This window comes from Dendrobates tinctorius, unplaced genomic scaffold, assembly GCF_039654945.1.
Source record: "Dendrobates tinctorius isolate UK_male_01 unplaced genomic scaffold, ASM3965494v1 ptg000120l, whole genome shotgun sequence".
In the NCBI taxonomy this organism is placed as follows: domain Eukaryota; kingdom Metazoa; phylum Chordata; class Amphibia; order Anura; family Dendrobatidae; genus Dendrobates; species Dendrobates tinctorius.
In genome coordinates, this window is record NW_027361788.1 from 31448425 (window position 1) to 31472255 (window position 23831).

General features: G+C 44.2%; 1 protein-coding gene across 1 annotated transcript in view; it reads left to right on the forward strand.

Moving 5' to 3' along the window:
- Window positions 1-23831, forward strand: part of CCDC187 (coiled-coil domain containing 187) — a 186210-nt gene that overhangs the window by 88984 nt on the left and 73395 nt on the right. The window contains exons 12-18 of the mRNA XM_073541044.1: window positions 8785-8867; window positions 9769-10250; window positions 11370-11472; window positions 16871-16983; window positions 20779-20855; window positions 22303-22416; window positions 22564-22643. Coding sequence (XP_073397145.1) covers window positions 8785-8867; window positions 9769-10250; window positions 11370-11472; window positions 16871-16983; window positions 20779-20855; window positions 22303-22416; window positions 22564-22643 — 1052 coding nt within the window. The remainder of the gene's footprint in view (window positions 1-8784; window positions 8868-9768; window positions 10251-11369; window positions 11473-16870; window positions 16984-20778; window positions 20856-22302; window positions 22417-22563; window positions 22644-23831) is intronic.

The window sequence follows — 23831 nt, forward strand, 5'->3', positions numbered from 1 at the left end:
CACGAATTTACCACCACACCTGGAATATTTTCTTTGCATGGTGTCGAGGCAACGGTTGTTCTCCACTGAGATTCTCCAATCCTAATATCTTGGCTTTTCTCCAGTCTGGCCTAGACTCAGGCTTGGCCCCCCAGTTCTCTCAGGAGACAGATATCGGCTTTATCCGTCCTTTTTCAGCACAGAATTGCTACCAACTTGCAGGTAAAGACTTTCATCCAGGGGGTCTCCTACTTGGTACCTCCCTATAAGGCACCTATGGACGCCTGGGACCTTAACCTGGTCCTAAGTGTTTTGCAGGAAGCTCCATTTGAGCCACTACAGGATTTGTCTTTGTCATACTTTTCCTGGAAGGTAGTGTTCCTGGTAGCTATAACATCAATCAGGCGGGTCTCTGAGCTGGCAGCGTTATCTTGCCGAGCCCCGTTTTTGACCTTTCACAAAGACAAGGTGGTTCTTAGACCAGCTCCTCCTTTTTTGCCAAAAGTTGTTTCCTCGTTTCACATTAATGAGGATATTGTCTTGCCCTCTTTCTGTCCAGCACCGGTACACCGTGTGGAAAAGGCCCTGCATACATTAGACCTGGTGAGAACACTCAGGAGATACGTGTCACGGACGGCTCCCTTTCGTCAGTCAGACGCGCTGTTCGTGCTCCCTGGAGGTTGCAGGAAGGGACTCTCTGCCACAAAATCAACCATAGCCAGGTGTATTCGTTTGGCTATTCAGGAGTCCTACCGCATCAGAGGTGCACCGATTCCAGCAGGGATCAGAGCACACTCTACTCGGGCAGTGGGCACCTCTTGGGCACTTCGGCACCAGGCTTCGACAGAACAGGTTTGCAAGGCAGCAAACCTGGTCCAGCCTGCACACGTATACTAAACATTACAATATCCATACTCAGGCTTCAGCGGATGCGAGCCTGGGTAGAAGGATTCTCCAAGCAGCGGTGGCGCACCTTTAAACAGGAGGTGCATGCAGCTTGGATCGGTGAGTCAACTTCCCACCCAGGGAGTGCTTTAGGACATCCCACAGTACTTGTGTCCCCCAATGAGGCGAAGGAGAAACATGGATTTTTTTGATAACTCACCGTAAAATCCTTTTCTCCGAGATGCTCATTGGGGGACACAGCACCCACCCTGTTAGCCAAGTGGCTTCTGTTTATTTAATTAATATGCTCTCTGTATGATATTAGTGTCGTTATTTTCTAGACATGTTACCTGTATTAAGGTTGATGTCTGATTTTTGTTTTGATCTCCTACTGCTGTTGCACCAAACTGGTTTCCGCCTGCAATCGGGGCGAGGGTGTATACGGTGGAGGAGGAGCTAACCTCTTTTTTTCACTTAGTGTCAGCCTCCAGGCAGCAGTAGCATACACCCACAGTACCTGTGTCCCTGTCTCGGAGAAAAGGATTTTACGGTGAGTTATCACAAAAATCCATGTTTCAGGGTTCTAAAAAAGTTCTAAAAGCACACTAGCTGGATGGATTAAAGATACTGTATGGTTAGCTTATTCTGCAAATATTAGGGCAGTTCCAGGAGACCTCAAAGCTCTTTCTACTAGCGCTATGTCAACCTCCTTGGTGGGAAAAGCGGATGTCTATCGAGGAAATATGTAAGACTACAACATGGTCTTCTACATGATCCTTCTAAAGACTATAGGCTTTATTTGGGATCTTCTGCTGATCCTTTCCCGTAGGAGAAGGGTTCTACAGGTGGTCTCACTTTAAAGCTGGAGTCACACATAGCGACTTACCAGCGATCCCGACAACGATATCAACGTGTCAGGATCGCTGGTAAGTCGCTATGTGATCGCTGGTGAGCTGTCAAACGGACAGCTTCACCAGCGATTAGCACAGTGACGCCGAGCGCACGGCATCGCTGTGTTCGTTAGCGCTGATGCCATGGATCCATGTAAAAAATAGAATTAAAATAAAAAATATTGTTATTCTCACCTTCTGACATCCCGCGCATCATTCCCGCCTCTCTCCACCCTCCGGTCCCAGTAATTCTTTGCAAGAATGACCGCGATGACATCCGTTCTCGCGGGATCGCGAAGTCTCGCGGTCATTCTTGCAAAGGATTACTGGTAACGGAGCGTGGAGAGAGGCGGGAATGCTGCGCAGGACGTCGGAAGGTGAGAATAAAACAATATTTTTTATTTTTTTTATTATTTTACAGCTGATCGCTGGTCTCCCGCCTGTCACACGCAGCGATGCGTGCTGGCCAGCGGGAGATCAGCGACGAAAAAAAAGTCTAGAAGTTTCTTGCAGCGATCAGCGATACTGTCAGGGGGGCCGATCGCTGTCACACACAGCGATCTCGCTGGTGAGATCGCTGTTGTGTCACAAAAGTTGTGACTCAGCAGCGATCTCGCTAGCGAGATTGCTATGTGTGACGGGGCCCTAAGTTAAAGGTTTTCTCTGTAAATCTATCAGGTGGTGCTGTCATGGGTGATGGGAAAAGACTAAATTTACTTACCTGTAATGGGATTTTCCATAACCCATGACAGCACCCTTATATTACCTCCCATCACTGGTAGTGGGTGGTCACTTTGTTTCCTTCATGGTGTTGGATTCACGCAGTGTTTAGAAGAAAAAATTGTGTTCTTTAATAGTGTATATAACTTAAGTAGTGTCCTCGTATTCTCTGTGAACAACAGATGCGCTGGATAAGCCGATGCCCTTTTATTCCGCAGGTTTCCTGTCCTTGAAGGACGGATTCCCTCTCTCAGGTGGTGCTGTCATGGTTTCAGGAAGATCCCCCATTACCGGGAAGTAAATGTAGTCTTTCTCGATTATTGCAGTATATAGAAAAAGCTAACAAATTATGGCTTGTTTAAGTCCAGTAGAAAAAAAAAACCCTTAAAAATTCAAATAACCCCCGTTTCTCAATTAGAAAATAAACATTAAAAAAATTAAAAGCATATTTGGTATCACCGTATCCATAAGTTTGATCTATTAAAATATTATTTAACACATAATAAATAAACACGATAAAGAAAAACAACACGCAAAAGACAAGCCATTGTATGGCTATATGGGCAGGAAAATTAATTGGGCAAGAAAATTAAAAAGTTATGGCTGCTGGAACAAAGGAACAAAAGGAGGAAAAATGGAAGATCAAAAAAATAAAATAAAAAATTGTATGCGTACTTGAGATGCCGCAGACTTGCTTTGTGTTTCAGTTCCTGGCCATTTTTAAGGCGTCTGCTTGCTATCAGGGAAACAATTTTTGGTTGCATCCACACTGTCAGAAACTAGATTTCTAATGTATTTTGTTTCAAATCCTTACCATTTTCATTTTCTTTGCTTGCTGTAAGTGAATGGATTTTTATGTGAATCCACACTGTCGGTTTTTATGCATTTTAAGATTCACATGCTGAACCTTTTAAAGTTCTCTGCTTGCTGTCAGGCAGTGGAATTTTTTTTTTGTGCAGCAAACATAGATTTTGGAATCTTCAAGATCTGAAAAACTATTTCCAGGACGTCCTATCCTGACAGCACCATGGGGGTTGTCCTTCCATCCTTCCAGGGACAGGAAATGCATGAGAGGTTAAAAGGTCCCCTCCCACACCACACTCCAGTGTTTTTCCTGTCCCTGTAAGGACAGGCACGGGAGCGCCGCAGCCGCGGCATACAGGAAGAGAGAGGATCTTACCGGGGCCAGGAGGTGCGGGGTCCTAACCGCCAACTCCTCTGGGTCGGACGATGTAAGCGGCACCCCCCTAAGGGGGGTTCTCCGCCGGGGGTCCCGTGGAGCGTCGCTCCGGGACTCATCCCCGCTTCCCCAGCGCGGCTCCCGCGAGGCCCAGAATGCAGCGGCGGCGCGTCACTTCCGGGCGACCAGGGATGACGACTTCCGGTCGGGGCACGGAGGACGCGTCACAGGGCGGCAGAAGGAGCGTTCCTGCGCAAGACAAGGTAGGATAAGAGCGGGGGGAAGCGGGAGACCAGCGCACCGGCTCCAGGCAGATTGAGAGGTGACAGACGCCTAAGTTTCTGTCAGACGCCGCCAGCATGGACACTAGGACCAATGACCAGCCAGAACCAGCCTCCGTGAGTAAAGGGCACAGGGGCAGGATGGCCAGAGACAGGAGCTTTCTTTTTAAAGGGAGGACTCCTGTCTTTCTAGGATAAAGCGACACCAGCGCCAGCAACAGCCAGGACATCAGGCAAGCCTAAATGCCCCATCTGTGCCAGCAAACTGCCGAGCGCATGGAAGGTACAAGGCCTCCTCCACTGTCCTCTCACCGCTCGCCCTGTTTTCCTGCCTCTCATGAGCGCCTCCTCTGTTTCCAGAAGCCCCTATGCGAAGATTACACACTCCGAATCGTCAGAGGCGAGCAGGCAGCCTTTCTCACAGAGATGCGCGCAGTAGTCCGAGATGAAGTTCAGGCCTCGGTCTCCGGAATACTACCTACTCAGTCTTCCGGCCGGTCCCAGTCCAAAAGACCTAGATGGGAGTCCGACCTATCATCGGAAGAAGAGATACGGGGCACGGACTCGGAGGAAGAGGGCGAGATTACCTCGGAACCCCTAGAAACAGGGAAGAGGTACCTCTTCACATCAGAAAACACGGAAGAGCTGCTCAGGGCAGTAAGAAGCACGATGCAGATCGAGGAAACCCCGAAAGAGCAATCCATCCAGGACACAATGTTCGGGGGACTTAGAACCAGGATTCGTCAGGTCTTCCCAGTTAATGACCATATCCGGGCAATGATCCTGGAAGAATGGGAAGATGCGGAGAAAAGACTGATCGTGCCGCGAGACTTTAAGCTGCGACTTCCATTTAACCAGGAGGACATCAGCACTTGGGACGAGGTGCCTAAGATCGATTCACCGGTGGCCAAGGTGTCGAGAAAAACTTCGATTCCTTTTGAAGATTCTTCCAGTCTCAGGGAGCCCATGGACAAAAAGGCAGACGTGCTCTTAAAAAGAGCTTGGGAGGCCTCAGCGGCAGTGATAAAAGCAAATATTGCCGCTACATCGGTCGCTAGATCCATGCACTTATGGATCGACCACTTGGAACAACAGTTAAAGGATTAAACCCCTAGGGGTGATATCCTTGAGAGTATTCCCCTGTTGAAAATCGCGACCGGTTTTCTGGCAGATGCTTCTGCAGAATCGGTACGGATTGCGGCCAGGAATAATTCCCTATCCAACGCGGCCCGTCGAGCCATATGGATGAAAACCTGGTCGGGGGACTACCAATCTAAAAATAAGTTATGTTCCATACCCTTCTCAGGCGGGAAGGTATTTGGGCCAGCTTTGGTTAAAATTCTAGAGAGTGCCTCCGACGACAAAAAAGGTTTTCCAGAGGAATAACCAAAAAGGCAATTTCCCTTTCAGAGATCCCGCCCATACCAGAGGCAGGAATATAGAGGGAAAGGGAAATCTTCTCGCTGGGAGTACTCGAGGGGGGGAAGAAGTAGAGCTCCCCCGTCTCGCTCCGGACAAACTTCCAGGAGCAGAAGGTAATGACGCCATGCCGGTAGGGGGGCGCCTAAAACACTTTGCAGGGGCATGGCAGCGCATCGCCCAGAACCCATGGGTCCTCAGTACAATTGCCCAGGGCTATACCCTCGAGTTCACAAGATCCCCTCCAGCACGATTTGTGGTTACAAAACCCCGTTCCGAAGCCATGGTAGACCCTATATGGACAGACATAAAACACCTGTTAAAAACGGAAGTAGTAATTCCTGTCCCAAAGGTAGAGAGAGGTCAGGGCCACTATTCTACACTCTTCACAATAAAAAAACCATCGGGGGAAAGCCGAACTATCATAAATTTAAAGCCATTGAATCAATGGATTCGTTACAAAAGGTTCCGAATGGAATCCCTGAAAACCGCCATCCCGCTAATAGACCAGAACGCGTCCATGTGCACTATAGATTTAAAGAACGCATATTATCACGTTCCCATCCATCCTCAATCTCAGAGGTTCCTGCGTTTCGCCCTAGAGAAAAGAGGCAAACACTACCACTTCCAGTTTCAGGCTCTTCCGTTCGGCTTGGCATCAGCACCTCGTGTTTTCACAAAACTGGTGGCCGAAGTCGTGGCAGACTTAAGACAAAGAGACATAATCATCGTGCCTTATTTAGACGACTTCTTGGTAATATCCCGGTCAGCGTCCGAATTAAAAGAACAACTCGGCTCAATAATTTTCAGCCTCGAGAGCCTAGGTTGGATACTAAACAGAGAAAAATCAGATCTGCGGCCCAGCACCCAGAAAAATTCCTAGGGGTAATGCTAGACTCCAGAAAAAGGGTCTCGTTCTTGCCGGAGGTGAAGAAGAAGCCCATCATGGACAAGGTGCGGCAGTTCGGCCAACACCAGATTTCGATAAGGACCGCGATGGAAGTCCTGGGCACCCTAACCGCATGCATACCCTGTGTCATGTGGAGCCAGGCTCACACAAGAATCCTACAAAAGGAGATCCTTACGAAATGGGACAGACGGCAGTCCTCGCTGGACAAGAAGTTCCGACCGTCTCCGGCGCTGAGATCATCTCTGAAATGGTGGTTCAGCAACAGAAACATCAGCCGGGGAGTTCCTTGGATCCTGTCTCCATGCGTGACCATCACTACAGATGCCAGCAGGGAAGGATGGGGAGCCCACCTAGAAGGAAGATTCTTACAAGGGACGTGGCCCAGGAATATCAGCTTACAGTCCTCAAACTACCGAGAGCTGCGAGCAGTCTGGGAGACTCTGAAGAGAAGCGGGTCAAGACTACAGAACCAACATATAAAGATCATGTCGGACAACGTGACCACAGTAGCCTTCCTACGCCACCAGGGGGGCCCAAGGCACGGGAAACTTCAGAAGCTAGCAGCTCGCATCCTCACCTGGGCAGAAAACAATTCTCGCTCCCTATCAGCAGTGCACCTGGAGGGCTCCCAAAACAGGATAGCCGACTATCTAAGCAGACAAGAAGTCCGAACCACCGAATGGGAGCTAAAAGAGGAGATCTTCAAGGATCTTTGCCATCGCTGGGGGACACCCCAGCTGGACCTCTTCGCGACAAGGGAAAATGCCAAGCTGAAGAGGTTCTACTCCCTCAACCCGGCGGACCATCCGGAAGAAATCGACGCCCTGGACCAGAATTGGGGAAGGGGATTCCTATACGGGTTTCCGCCGATTGCCATAATACCGAGGGTCCTCAGGAAGATCCAGGAGGAAGGAGCTCGGGTGATGCTGATCATACCTTTTTGGCCCAGGCGGAGTTGGTTTTCCCTCCTCAGAAAGATGGCTCAGAGGGGGCCACTCCACCTACCAACAATACCAGACTTGCTCTCCCAGGGTCCAGTGTTACACCCAGACCCAGGAAGCCTGCAACTGGCAGCATGGATCCTGAGAGGGACATCCTAAAGTCCAATGGCCTCTCGGACCAGGTGATCTCCACATTGCAGGCCAGCCGAAAACCGGTGACAAGAGCGATATATTGTAAAATCTGGAAGAGATTCTGTACAGAAAGTGGTAGTGCCCCTCTAGACCTATCTCGGCCTAATATCCCTCGGATCCTGGACTTCCTACAGGCCGGATTCGATAAGGGCCTGACCCCGAGCACACTCAAAGTCCAGATAGCAGCCTTGAGTACCTTCTTTAATTTCTCCCTATCCTCCCATCCTTGGATAGCGCGATTTACTAAAGCCACCCAGAGGCTAAGACCCACATTGAGGAAAACTGTCCCCCCATGGGACCTAAATCTGGTACTCAACGCGCTGTGTAGGCCCCCTTATGAGCCAATTTCAGAAATAGACATTTCAAAGCTCTCACAAAAAACTGCTTTTTTGGTAGCTATCACCTCAGCTAAACGTTTAGGTGAGATCCAGGCCCTCTCAATCCAGAATCCCTACATTCAGATCTTCGAGGACCACATAACGCTCAAACTAGATCCAAGGTTTCTCCCTAAGGTAGTATCGCCGCAGAATCTAAACCAAGAAATAATCCTGCCCTCATTTTGTCCAGCCCCAAAGAATGATAAAGAAAAATTGTTTCATTCTTTGGATGTTAGACGCACGGTCGCCCGTTACCTGGAAGTCACCCGGGACTGGCAACAGGACACAAAACTATTTGTCCAGTACGGCGGCAAAAATAAAGGTAGAAGTGCGGCTACACAGACTCTAGCGAGGTGGATAACAACAATAATCTCCTCGGCGTACGAGGCAGAGGGCTTGCCGGTACCTGAAGGGCTTAGGGCTCATTCCACCAGAGCGATAGCGACTTCATGGGCAGAGAGGGCGGGTGCCTCAGTAGAACAGATATGCAGGGCCGCCACCTGGTCTACACCAAATACTTTCTGTAGACACTATAAGTTGGACACTTTATCAGCTAGCCAGGCGACCTTCGGTCGCAGAGTGCTACAAGCAGTAATCCCACCCTAAGCGAATTCCTACTTTGGTATTCCCCATGGTGCTGTCAGGATAGGACGTCCTGGAAAACGGAGATTAGACCTACCGGTAATGTTATTTCCAGGAGTCCATCCTGACAGCACTGGTAGTTCCCTCCCTATGATTTGTATTGGTATCATTATGCTTGTACTAAATCTAAATAAAATTTAATTGCATCATACTGGTGTGGTACTTGGAAAAATCACTGGAGTGTGGTGTGGGAGGGGACCTTTTAACCTCTCGTGCATTTCCTGTCCCTGGAAGGATGGAAGGACAACCCCCATGGTGCTGTCAGGATGGACTCCTGGAAATAACATTACCGGTAGGTCTAATCTCCGTTTTTGTGTGATTCCTCATAAAGCTTTATTAATGTTGCTATCAATGACGTTGACTTGCAGGATGTGCCGGATGTCAGGAAAAACCTCACAGAGTGGCTGAATGTGACTTGCGACAACTTGATGAGAGACGAAGATGGAGCAAGGTATAAGCTGCATTATAATATAAAGCCGGCCTCTGCGATCAGGCTAGCCGCTAGCCATTCTGCCTAACCATACCAATGGGCTCCCTTCTTTTTGCCCTTTAAAGGATATACAAAGATCTGCCGTTTATTGAGCAGGCAGATTGTTTAGGCAGTTTTATGTCAGGCGAAAACCTGGCATCCAGAGGTTATCTCTGCTCTATTCACTGTAAACACATGCACACTCAGCCAAAATGAGCATGCATATGTGGGAGACAGTAAGAGTAGCTGTTGGAGTAACAAATATTTTTTCACACTGATTTTGTAACTCCCATTTCTCTCTCCGAATGATGTGTGCAATATAAATTTATTGAGCAGGATAAATACTACTGAATAGGCCGATGAGTGGATGATCATGAATGCAACGTTTGGGATAGATGTTGAAGGTATGATCGCTAGTGGTCTGGCTGCTGATACCCCCATTGATATGGAGAATGGGAGGTCCATAGTCCTACTTTGAATTAAGCCATGCTGAGCATGTGCGAGAGTGGATAGAGCACTTTTTGCACATGCTCACTACTGCTCCATTCACACAAAGGACTTTGGGACCCTTGTTCGCACGGTTCCCAATGGTTGAATCCCCCCAGCATTCATCCTATGAATATATGTTAATTCTAGGAGAATCCCTTTTAAGATTGCCTTCTTTATGGGATCCGTGCCCTTTTAGTGCCCATTTCTGATATGGCTCATGGGGCATTATTGAATGGGGGGGAATGAGATTCATATTTTGGTATTTTTAATGGTAAAAACAAGGGTAAGTCTCATCAAAGAACCCTACTTTTGTCTCTCGAGTCTGTTTGTCTAGTAAGCCAGATAGAAAATGGAAATATACCTGTTTTTGTATTATTTTCTATATTTATAACAGTACAAATTCTGAAAAAAAGCAAACAGAGACCTTGTCTAAGGAGAATTATTCCAAACTGCCCCAACTACAAGGCTTGGCTCCTGTTCCCACCACAAGCCAAGATGTCGAGATCGAGGACATTGACTCCTATAAAGGGCCGAATGATGCATTGCCCTCACACACAACCCACCAAGAGCGGCTGCACGCAATATGGACCACGGCAAAGGACCTGGGCAGGAGGGTTGAGCTAGAGTGTAACAGACTTGATTCTCCGAATCTGTGCTTGACTACCGTCTCTTCCCGTTCTCCCGACTCACCTCTACAAATGGTGGCAGCATCAGATATTTCTCACATTACTGGTCTAGCTGAGAAAAACTTCCAAGTAAATACAAAGAATCCTCCAGAAGATGAGGAACATGCCCGACCTGTATATACCGACTTGTGCTGGTCCCCAGAGCAAGCGAAGGGCTCTATTGAGAAAAGCAGGCACAAAGTGAAGGAAGGTAATGGTCTCAGCGCAGTACACGTCCGCTGACTTTTTGGCTTTTTCTGCTTTAGATTTATATGTTCATAGGTCGTCTGAGCCTGGCGGAGATTAGTTTATGCTCATCGTCTCATATGCTCAATAGTTAGCCCCTAAATACATATCTTGGACCTGATGCGTCAGTAAGACGTGACCTATTGTTTAATTTTAGTTTTTATGAAAAATGTATGACTTGCATTTTATTATTATTTTAATTCACTATCTATATTTAAAAAACAATTAGAAATATTGCAATTTCACACTGGCCGCTGGGACTTGTACTAGTCTCATACATACTATTCTGTACAGAAGATTTTTTGTTTGTAATTGTCATTAATGATAATGAAACTATGAAAGTAGATAACACTGGATCCACCACTCACAATAGCTGTCACAGCTCACCTCCTCCTGTAGAATGACTGATAACCTCTCTATATACAGTAGATATTACAGTATCCACCACTCACAATAGATGATATCACAGCTCACCTCCTCCTGTACAATGACTGATGACACCTCTATATACAGTAGATAAAACAGAATCCACTATTCACAATAGGTGATGTCACAGCTCACCTCCTGACCTCCCCCTGTACAATGACTGATGACACCTCTATATACAGTAGACAACACAGGATCCACCATTCACAATAAGTGATGTCACAGCTCACCTCCTCCTCCTGTACAGTGACTCTTGCCAGATTAGAGCATGCTTTTCTGTACAAATTAATAGGGTCTGAGTCTGTCTATTGCTGCTAATGTCCATGTGAAGAACAAGAAGTAGGAGCCTAACACTAGGCCTAGTAACCAGTGTGAAAATTCCAAGATTTGAGTTTTCTCTCTTACTATAAATAATGATTTGAAAATAAAAAAATAAATGTAACATGAAATCCTGATTTCTACAGTAGATTATGTTCTGATGACATACCTCCTTGAAGTGAATATAATTGAGCTGCAAGAATAGATACAAACCATGGACAAGGGTGGCTCTGTTTCTAAATTTTTTTTTCTAATCTCACAACTCCCTGTACCCCGTAGTTTTTATTTTTTTAGTTTCACAACAATTACTTAATAGGTAACAATGTATTGTTCTTCCCAGAATACCTGGAAAAAACATCATCTACGACTAAAAAGCTCCACTCAAAAGTGCATCGCGAAAAGGCCGAGAAAAGCAGTTTCAGCCATCGATCTGCCAGCACGAGGTGAGACACTGCTAACATTTCGGGGCTACTCACATTTTTGAACATCTCTTCATTACATTCAATGAAAATTATCAAAATTATCTTATGCCTCCATAATTTATATATTTTTTTGTATTTTGCATCATAGGGGTAATATTTTTCTTTTTTTTCTTATATTTTATAGTGATTTATATGTATTTATTTTTTTTGCAAGAACGGGATGATTAGAATCATGAATATTGCCGATGCTTCGGTTTAACTACATTGAGCACTTTGAAGCCGGCAAAAGAGAAGACAGACGCAGTGATCAATTGTTTGTCATCTCCTCGGGGTCCCTGAGTGTCAAAATTCAGTGTGCGGATGGTAATGGGTTAATCTTGCACCCAGGATTCATGGGGTAGGTCTTGAGTCATGGAGCATTGGGTCGAGAGAGGCCACTCTACAGGAAAAAGATCTTTCCCAGAAAAAAAAAATAAATTCAGAATTTCAAATCCATTCTGCTTCAGTTCATGAACCGCTTTAAGGCGCAGTCATCTTACCATTCTGGGACAAGGTTGAATTTTAGCAATCTTATATACCTATGTAAATTTATCGGAGCAAAACTAAGAAAAAAAAAAACTACAAGGTATTGAAAACAATTTTTTTTTAATCTTTGCTATTGTATCCAACATACTGTATACAGTATATGGAGAAAAGCATGTGCCCCCCCCCCCCATCTCACCCACAGGGGCTTTTCTCACCTCCTCTCCTACATCCATAGACATAATATGGAGTTGCCCCTCTGCAGGTATAACAGCTCCCGCTCTTCTGAGAAGGATTTCTTCAAAATTTTGGAGGCATCTTTGGGAATTTTTGCCCATTCATCCAGAAGAGCATTTGTGACGTCACAATCTCTGTTATAGGTGTTGTATCGTGCTCTGTGTGGCCGCTCATGTTCTTCCATCAAATTCCCCCTCCATGTCTGTATGGAGCATGTGCACTGAGCACAGTCATGAGGAACATAAAGGATCTTCCCCCAAACTGATCCCACCAAGCTGGAGGCTACATGTGTCCACAATGTCTTGTGCAGAAGGATTAAGATTTCCCTTCACTGGAACTAAGAGGCCGTGGCCGACCCCTGATAACAATCCCATAGCATTATCCTCCTCCACGATCTGTACAGTGGGCACAATGCAGTCAGGGGGTAACATTCTCCTGGAATCACCAAAACCAGACTCATCCATCAGATGCCGGATAGAGAAGTGTGATCCATCACCGCACAGATCACGTCTCCTCCAGAGTCCAGTGGTGTCAGTTTTACATCACTCCATCCGACGCGCACCATTGTGCTCGGCCATGAAGCTCCCAGTGGGGGTGCTGTGTTTGTTCTGATGGTATACCAGACTAGGTCTGGACTCTGCAGAGCGTTAGTGACTTTTCTGCCCTCTGCTCCTCAGCACTTGGCCCCCCCGCTCTGTAATGTTACGGGGTCTCTATTTCATAGCTGAGTTGCTGGGGTTTGTTCAACTTCTAATAATATCACTCACAGGTGATGGGGAGATTTAGGACGAGGAACATCATGAACGGATTTGTTACTCTGGTGGCTCCTATTATGGGACTGTGCTGGTATGTGATCTCTGCACCACCGATCGTTCTGTTACATGTTAGTAAAGGTAGACGGCATGGCAAGAGGCCGCATGTTATACACTGGGGGTGAGGGGCCGAAGGTTGTACACTGTGGTCGAGGGGCTGAAGGTTATACACTGGAGGGCAAAGGGACGGATGTTGTACATTGGGGGGGCGAGGGGCCAGATGTGATATAATACACTGGAGTGAAGGGGCTGAATGAGAAACTGGAATTCAATCATTAAGACATGTGACTAATACTTTTCTCCATGTCGTGTATCTTTCCATCCACACAGCACATCAGTCTATCTTACTTCCCCCATGGGAAGCAATCGGTGAATTCTTTGTTCTTCCTAAATTCAGTTGTATTTCATTTCATTAATATGTGCAACTCACTATTTCTCCACTGGAGGGTGCTCTCTTCTAACCTTAGTTTGCACTTCAGCATGACATCTGTGTCTGTTCATGCATATGTTGTTGTGTTTACACAGACTCTGCATATCTGGGCTTCGTTTCTTCCAGCAGATACACACACACACACACATATATATATATATATATATATATATATATATATATATATATATATATATATATATTTTCTATGTGTGTATACTTATGTATATGTCAGTTTTTTTGTAGGATATGTTTAGTACAAACAATAATCTTTATTTATAAAGCGCCAACATATTCCGCAGCACTTTACAGTTTAACAGTTCCAAACATAAGTCATAAGTAACAACGTTAACAATACAATAATTAAAGCAAAATAAGCCGCCCCTGCTCGTGAGAGCTTACAATCTACAATGAGTTGGGGGAGATACAAAGTACAGGTGTGTATTTACAATGATGGTCCAGCCATCTTGAGGGAGTAAGGAATGGATGGGGATAGTGAATGGGCTACACACGCACACTTACACAGAGAATGACTGTGATTAGTGAACGTGATAGGCCGCTCTGAACAAATGTGTTTTGAGGGAGCGCCTGAAACTATGCAAATTGTGCATAGTCCTGATTTCTTGGGGTAGAGCATTGCAGAGGATAGGAGCAGCACGGGAGAAGTCTTGGAGTCGGGAGTGGGAGGTATGGATAAGTGGAGAGGTTAGTCGAAAGTCGTTTGCAGAGCGCAGCGGTGGGTTAGGCCGATAGACAGAAATGAGGGAGGAGATGTAGGGGGGTGCTGCACTGTGGAGAGCTTTGTGGGTGACAACAAGCACAAATCAAAATTACAATCATGGCACACAGTAGCTTGCAAAAGTATTCATACCCTTAACATTTTTTGTGTTTTTCTACCTCACAACCTGGAATTTCACTGTTTGCTTTTTTAGGGTTTGCATCAGTTCATGTAGAGAATATGCCTACAGCTGTGAACATTTGTTTTTCTTTTTATTGTGAAGCAAACAACAAATCGGACAAAACTGAAAACTTCAGTGTGTATAACTATTCACCTCCCTAAAGACCAGTATTTGTACAGCTTCCTTTTGCAGCAGTTACAGCTGCAAGTCACTTTGGATGAATCTCTATGAGCTTTCCACATCTTGCCACTGAGAGTTTTGCAAAATCCTCAAGGCAAAACGGCTCCAGCTCCTTCATGTTAGATGGTTTCCTCTGATGAACAGCAATCTTCAAGTCTGACCACAGATTCTCAATTGGATTAAGGTCTGGGCTATGACTAGGCCACTTCAAAACATTTACACCTTTCCCCTTAAACCAACCGAGTGTTGCTTTAGCAGTATGCTTTGGGTCATTGTCTTATTGGAAGGTGAACCTCCGTCCCAGTCTCAAATGATTGACAGACTGAAACAGGTTTTGTTCAAGCATATCCCTGTATTTCATACTATCCATCTTCCTCATTTTACCTGTCTCATCTCCTGAAAAACATCCCCACAGCATGATGCTGCCACCTTCATGTTTCACTGTGGGGATGGTGTTCTTGGAATGATGAGCTGTGTTGGTCTGATGACAGACATAACGTTTACCTTGATGGCCAAAAAGTACAATTTTGGTCTCATCTGACCACAGTACTTTCCGCCATACATTTGGGGAGTCTCCCTCATGTGTTTTGGCAAACTCAAAGCGAGCCTTATAATTGTTTTAAGTAAAGGTGTTTTTCTTCACACTCTTCCATAAAGGCCAGCATTATGGAGTGTATGGCTTATTGTTGTCGTATGGACAGATACTCCAGTCTCTGCTTGGGAACTCTAGTGTTACCTTTGGCCTCTGTGCTGCCTTTCTGATTAAAGCCCTCTTTGCCCAGGCTGAGAGTTTTGGTGAGCGCCCTCTCTTGGTAGGTTTGTTGTGGTACTATGTTCTTTCCATTTGATGATAATGGATTTGATGGTGCTCTGGGGGATGATCAGAGAGTGGGATATTTTTTTTTATAACCCAACCCTGACTTGCACTCAACAACTTTGTCCCTGGCTTGTTTGGCGATCTCCTTGGTCTTCATGGTGTTTGGTTAGTGGTGCCTCTTGTAAATGGTGTTGCAGCCTCTGTGGCCTTTCAGAAAAGATAAAGTGTATACGCTGAAAAACATGTGACACTTAGTGACAGGACATTCCCCCTGTTTGCAATCTAAGTATGGGGCTTAAGGAATTGCTTGCACCAGAAACTTTTTTAGGGGCTTCATAGCAAAAGGGGTGAATACATATGCACATGACCATTTTTAGTTATTTGACCCCATAAATTTAATTTTTACCTATATTTTGCTCACTTCTCCAACTTAGGCTATTTAGTGCTGATGCATCACACACAAATTAGATTACAAAAATTTTTAAAAACAGGTTATAGTGTAATAAATAGGTAAAAAGCCATGGAGGTGGATACTTTCGTAAGTCACTGTGTGTGTGTGTGTGTGTGTGTGTGTATGTATGTATATATATATATATATATATATATATATATATATATATATATATTCTATATATATACAGCTTTAGAGTGAAAATTCTTCACTGAAAATCCACACCAACTTCCTGTACAATACACAGAGGTGTCACACAATGGTTTGGGACGTGCCCGTATTATTGCAGGATGTTGTTGTCTTCATTAGTTTATTTTTCTTGCTTAAGAAAGTGAAAAATGTGCTATATTCTCCATGCAGGGCCTCGTTCTGCCCGGTTCCAGACATATGGTTGTCGGTTGTGGGGGAAGCTGCGTAAATTGATTATTTGAATAATATAAGTACATGCTGAAATCTCCTCTGATCTCCTTTTCTCGTGAGGATTAGAGTGATTTAACCTGTGCCACGGCAAAGATTAATGTAAAGTAATTGTTTTGCCCCGATCTTGGTATAAATATGATTGCACCCGGATCTGTCACTAAGATTTATTACACAGTAATGGCAACTGGTTGTCCACCTCCGGTCACCGGCTGCAGCTACGTCTCTTGTGTGCTTCGTGCCTACACATGTGTATAACTCCATGTATGAGACAAGAAGGGCAATGGCCTACTCAGAAGAAAGGGGGAGCTGTAGCTGAGCTCTAAACCAATCCTCCACTAAACCAATCCTAGTGGGCATTTTTTTTTGGAGATCTTCAGGACATCCCTGACTGACGCAAGAGTCATTCCGTGATCTCTGAGCCAATCACATGTCTCCCTACCTTGCTGTGTCAGCGAAATACTGAGGGAGAGAAGCTGCGGCTGCATCCCCTCCTCCCCTTCTTCCATTTTCCTGTGGTTTTTTTTTCATTTTTTTTTTAAACACTTTTAACCTTACTGTGCTGGCCCTACCAGGCCTGATAATTTTGAGCAGCATATCATCAGATTTTATGTAGTGATCTATATTTCATTGTATTTATTTGATCACTTCCAGCCCTCCTAGAGCATCAGATATAAGCAGCCCTAAACTCCTGAAGGAAACATCATTGTCATCACCCAAGAGAAAAACGCCATCACTTCGGAAAGCTACATCATCTCCATACAGCAGTAAGATTACTTTTTATCTGGGGTAGCGCTGTGGTGCCAATTTGGACCTGGGATGTTACATAGTTGGCAAAAAAGTAAAGATGGTGCTTTGCAACTGGCAGAAGGAAAAAATAGTGCTTTACAACTGACAGAAGGTAAAGATTTTGCTTTACAAATGGCGGAAAGTAAAGATTGTACTTTACAAGTAGCAGAAGGTAAGGATAGTGCTTTACAAGTGGCGGAAGGTAAAGATGGTGCTTTACAAGTGGCGGAATGGCAAAGATGGTGCTTCACAAAAAGATGGTGCTTTAGAAATGGCAGAAAGTAAAAATTGTACTTTTTTTTTTTTTTAATTCGTTTATTAACCAAGAAAGAGAAACCCCATGTACATTTATGCATACACCAAAACAATAATACACATGCATTTTGCCAAAATAATTATAAGTAAATAGCAATTCACACATTAAATTGTTTATACAATTTAGTTTCACAGGTCTGAGTTATTGCTTAGATAATGAATTATTAAACAGGTGAATAGAAGCATTGTCAAGCTCTATATCTTTGAAAGTACATATCACAAAAAAGATTGTACTTTACAAGTAGCAGACGGTAAGGATAGTGCTTTACAAGTGTCGGAAGGTAAAGATGGTGCTTTTATAAGTGGTGGAATGGCAAAGATAGTGCTTTACAACTGTCAGAAGGTAAAGATGGTGGTTTACAACTGGTAGAATGTAAAGATGGTGCTTTACAACTGGTAGAATGTAAAGATGGTGCTTTACAACTGGTAGAATGTAAAGATGGTGCTTTACAACTGGTAGAATGTAAAGATGGTGCTTTACAAATGGTGGAATGAAAAAATGGTGCTTTACAACTGACAGAAGGTAAAGATTTTGCTTTACAAATGGCGGAAAGTAAAGATTGTACTTTACCTTCCGCCACTTGTAAAGCACTATCCTTACCTTCTGCTACTTGTAAAGTACAATCTTTACTTTCCGCCATTTGTAAAGCAAAATCTTTACCTTCTGTCAGTTGTAAAGCACCATTTTTTCATTCCACCATTTGTAAAGCACCATCTTTACATTCTACCAGTTGTAAAGCACCATCTTTACATTCTACCAGTTGTAAAGCACCATCTTTACATTCTACCAGTTGTAAAGCACCATCTTTACCTTCTGACAGTTGTAAAGCACCATCTTTTTGTGAAGCACCATCTCTGCCATTCCGTCGCTTGTAAAGCACCATCTTTACCTTCCGCCACTTGTAAAGCACTATCCTTACCTTCTGCTACTTGTAAAGATGGTGCTTTACAAGCGACGGAATGGCAGAGATGGTGCTTCACAAAAAGATGGTGCTTTACAACTGTCAGAAGGTAAAGATGGTGCTTTACAACTGGTAGAATGTAAAGATGGTGCTTTACAACTGGTAGAATGTAAATATGGTGCTTTACAACTGGTAGAATGTAAAGATGGTGCTTTACAACTGGCAGAAGGTAAGGATGGTGCTTTACAACTGGCAGTATGTGTAAAGATTGTGCTTTACAAGTAGCAGAAGAGTAAAAATGGTGCTTTGCAACTGACAGAAGGTAAAGATGGTGCTTTGCAACTGGCAGATGGTAAGGATGGTGCTTTACAACTGGCAGACGTTAAAGATGGTGCTTTACAAGTGTCGGAAGGGTAAACATGCTGGTTTGCAACTGACAGAAGGTAAAGATGTTGCTTTACAAATGGCAGAAGGTAACGATACTGGAGTTTATAGAAGATGTTCAATCTACTATTCCCTGGTATTAGCCATTTCATGTAAAGTATTAACTCCTTGAAGTCTTTACTGGAATAAGTGACAGTTAGAGCAAAACTGACACATAGTAGGACTGGCTAACTATCTCATGGGTATTGGGCCTCCCAACTTTCCCCAATTGGGGATGTCAAGATAAAGAAGGAATGGGCATGTAAAATTTCATTGTCTTATCTTTTTGTTCTCAGAAAAGCAAAAAATTGAGCATGGATGTTTATGTGGGGAGGGGGGCAACAGAGGAATAGCTGTGAGCTATTTAACCAGCTCTGCCTTTGATATGCAGAAAATACAAGCATCTGTTCTGTTATCAGTCATTTCATATTAGTTTTCTATAATAATCCAAGCCTCCATGGTGTCACCCACCAGTCTTGAGAACCTCCAAAGAAAAATTTAATTTCAGGCAGCTTAATATGTAAGAGCTGACTTTTTTGAATTGGCTGACTTCATAGAGACCTATTGAAAAAATGGTATGCATTTTTTTTTTCCAGACAGTGCTACTCTAGGCTTTATTTGGTATTGGAACTCACCATATTTATTTCAGCAATGCTGAGCTACAATACCACACTCAGCCTATTGCACGGGGTGGCGCTGTTTGAATTTGTTTTGCTTTGGGGTGTTTTGCTCACTATGTAGGTTAATATCTTTACATTTTCTGAAATTGAACTTATATGATTACGGCCATGCCAGATATGCTTAAACATATATTAGAGTCTCAAAGAAAGCCTAACCTGTGGTTGGTATGCAGAGGTGTACCAAGATGGCCGCAATGAGGCCTTTTGCCAACACCTACCTGAAATGGCAACCCATCGTCCCCCCATAATCTTATTGCGAGAGAAGGACGGTGGGCACCCGGACATGGTCCACCAGGATTCCACGACATTAACACCACTCTCAGGGCTTACAACACATGTCTGAACACTAAAAGCGTGAAAAATACCTAGCATAAATATTGTCCCCAGAGATAATTCAGCATTAAAGGAATTCATTCCTATAAAGCTGCTAATTGCTCTGCCGCCGTCATCCCTATTAACTATAAAGCAGTGTACAAGCTGTCTGCCTAACCCCCCCTTCTCGTATTAAAGGTAAGGTCGCTCAGTGCTCCCGTTTTTTTGAGTAATCTCCAGCTTCTCCTGCATCTGGGTAGCAATACGATTTGTGCTGATTTACTAAGCAGGCAATGCCGGGCGCGGATGTAAGCTGATTATTGACTTTTGGCCTTACCGTGGGCTGAAAAATTAATCTCTAATCTTCCATTTATTCAACTGGAATAATGGTAAATAAATTCTGCAAATTGTTAATAATCGAGGCGTTTATCATCTTGTTCTCCGTAGCTGCGCAGGTATGAACAGTACGGGGCCAATGTAGAAAATATATACAGTATATATATATATATATATATATATATATATATATATATATATTTATTATATAAAGGAGTAATGTGCTGCAGTTCTGAATCAGCGATTGTATCCACTATATAAGTGTTGCACATCTTTTTTTGGTCCAATGGCCATACTGAACCAATTCTCAAAACAATGAGAATGGTACTTACATGACTACTGCACCAGAACCACCGTCCATACAGGAATACTGCACCATCAGTACAGGAATACAGCATCAGAACCATCAGCAGTACTGTAATATAGCACCAGAACCATCATCAGTACACAAACACATCAAAAAAACTACCATCAGAACATGAATACATCACCAGAAGAACTGTCAGAATATGAATTTACCTTTACTGTTGATGAGAGGCTTTACTGCCTCGACTCCCAGAGATCCCAAGAACAGAGCTCTTTACCACTTTCTTGAATGCATTGAAAAAGGGCACCAGAAAGGGCATGACTTGCTAATTTGGAACAATTTGAAGATATTCACAAGAATGGTAAGTGTAGACTTAGTGGTAAGATGCTTTGCCGCCTGCCACTTTGGAAGGGTTCATAACGGTTCTACCTCCCATTCATTGAACAATTAGTGCCATCTCCTAACAACATACAAACATACAATGTGTTTTGTTTGCAGATAAAGGAAAGCGAGGTAAACCACATTATGGGGAATTCTCTCCAGAAATGCGGTTGGAAATGGCAAGCAAAATAAAAGTAAGTTTGTCAGAGGTTTCCAAAAGGGTTTGTGGGGTGTATTAAGATTAGTGGGGGTCCAACACCCAGTGCTCCCACTGATCAGCTGTTAGAATATTCCATAAAAAGTACACAGTGTGCAAAACCAAAATACCACAGCTCCATCTCCTGTGTAGTGGCCATTGTCAGGTACTGCAGCTCGGCGCCTATTGAAGTGTTATTTCTCACCTGATGAGGTCGATCCTTGCAGCCCTTGGTCCGGATGAGCACTTGTTATGCAGGAGGAACAGGTGAAGGGCAGTGTCATAATAGAAACGAGGAGCAAGTGGGATCTGATGAACTAGAATTGAGTTTATGGCAACAGACGTTAGAGTTGTAATCAACAAGGGAGCAGAGGAGGCTTGCCGATGAAGTAGAACTGAGTTGTTCAATAGCTTAAAAGATGGAGGTGGTCCGACAAGGTAGCAGAGTTAACTCTGCAATGGAGAACCAGTGAAACAGAGTAGAGTTGCACAACGATATTGCAGAGTTACCCAGCAGAGCATCAGAAGTTAACAGAGCTGGGTTTTTCACAGAATCCAACACGGATTTGACTGTGATGTAGCAGATCTAGGTTTATAATGGGGTCCAGGACAGAGCTGACACAATGGTATGGTAGACTGTTTGTACCAGAGTAAAAGGCAAAGCTAACCCAGCGATGTGGAGCTGGGAGTTGCACGAAGTTCAATACCATGCTGACCAGTGGTGTAATTGAATCACCCAACAGTGTAGCAGAGCTGGGTTTCTCAGTCTTAGATAGGGCTGGAAGGTGGTGCATGGTAGCAGCATGGATGCCAACTACCTGAAAACTCATCCAGCACCAAGTGTATGGATCCAGGTAACATATGTTAACATGGAGCTGAGCTGCGACTACACAGTATATGGAGCAGTGGTGGTACCGCTATGTACAATGTGTACTTTCAGCTGCTGTTTGACCAACAAACAGCTAAACATGGGTGTCAGACCCCAATGATCCGATATTTATGGCATATCCTAAGGATATGTCATCAATGTTAGTCTGGACAACCCCTTTTAAAGGGAATTTGGACATATCTATCTTTACTAAGTATACTGCACCTTTCCTAAACTCACAGTCCACGATTGCATTGCAGCTTGAGGTCATTTCTTACTGGAGATATAGTTTTCTGCATGATGTAATTTTGGGTGTCTCCAGCCACCACTAGGGGGAGCTCACTGCTCGTTGCTGTATACATATAAAGTTGTGAAAAAATGTGTATGTAGTGTGGCACCTTTAGGTATCATATCCTATGATACTGTCAGTCAGGCAGAGCTGGGCACCTGCAACCCATACGGTCTGTGATGGGTACCACTCTGTCTGATGAAGAGTCCTAAGGTGATCTGATAACTTTCATCATTATAGTTTTAGCTACTTTAAATGAAACATTTTTATGTATTTCTTATTCATTAGGCTCAACTTCAGCAAAAAGAAAAGGACTTGGCTGAACTGAGGCTGAAAGCAAAAAGGGAGGCTAAGGCGGCTCAGAGGTGCCTGGATGAGATGCTGAGGAATAATAATCAGCAGGTAATACTTGTGATAAGTCAGACTTCTGCAAACACAGGATGGTGAGTCAGAGGTTAAGACTGATGAGTCCCGTGATAGACACCTTTAGTGTTTGTTCTCCAGCATTTGCCTTCCAGACGGAGTAACTAAGTTATGGTTTTCTTACAGAATCCGGAGCTGAAATCCACTTCTCCTAAAAAGCGAAGAAACCAAATTAGCAGCCATAGTCAAGAAAGGGAAAATGATCGGTAGGTTCTAAGAGTCAGGAATAGTGTGGAGAAGGTCATTGTATAGGGGGAAGAGGTGAGCTGTGATATCACTTATCGTGAATGGTGGATCCTGTTATTTGCTTTATAGAGGTGATTTCAGTCATTGTACAGGGTGAGGAGGTGAGCTGTGACATCATCTATTGTGAATGGTGGATCCTGGGTTACCTACTGTGTATAGAAGTATTATCAGTCATTGTACAGGAGAAGGAGGTGAGTTGTGACATCACCTATTGTGAATGGTGGATCCTGTGTTATTTGCTGTATATAGAGGTGATTTCAGTCATTGTATTCCTGTTTCTCATGATAATGAGACTGCTGAGAAGTGATCTCTAGAGAACATGAAGTGTCAGTTGAATATGAGGCTCAGAAGGGGAACTGCAAAGTTTCTGGATTAGTATAACAATATTACCAGGGGTCATAATTGGGCTCACTGTATAAAATGCTGTGACATCACTGAGCGCTTATACATTTGTCTTCTTTCTTTTTTTCCCACTGCCAACCAGGCAAGTGTGGGACAGTCCTAGCCAGCAGGGAAGTAGTTAAATGTACGCCGACTTGAAAAACGTCTGCCCCCTTATTGTCAGATGTTGCTGAGCGGGCACTTTTGGGATACAGCACTGCTTAAGAAATGGCAGATCACACGGCCCTTAAGTGACTACTTGTCTCCATTAGAGGTAGAAAAATCATTCTGCGAGTCAGAGTGTAATTGTCCTCAACCGCTCATCACGGGATTGGAGTCATTAACCATTGTGCTTGTATTCCCTTCATCTGCTGTCGTCAGTTCTGTGGCTGTTGGAAGCCCATGGACAGAACTGATTCTAGGGCAACTAAGAGGCCTTCACCTCCAAGGTTTATTTGTTGTGCACATGTCATTCTGCGGCTTCAGTCAGTCTGATCCTGAGCAATGGGGGGGGTACAGTGCTGAGAGCACAGATCTGGCAGGGAACATATTTCTATTCTGATTTGGGGCCATTTATCTGCTCTTAGATTTTCCCCAACTGCTTTCCAGCCATAGCCGCAGGAGCCACCAGAAAACCAACATCGGGGACCACAGAGTTCAACAGGACTGGGTTAGATTGTACCGTGATATTTGATTTAGATACTGTGTGGCACTATGGTTATTTGAGCACTGTATGGCACTACTGTTACTTGGGTACTATAGAGCAA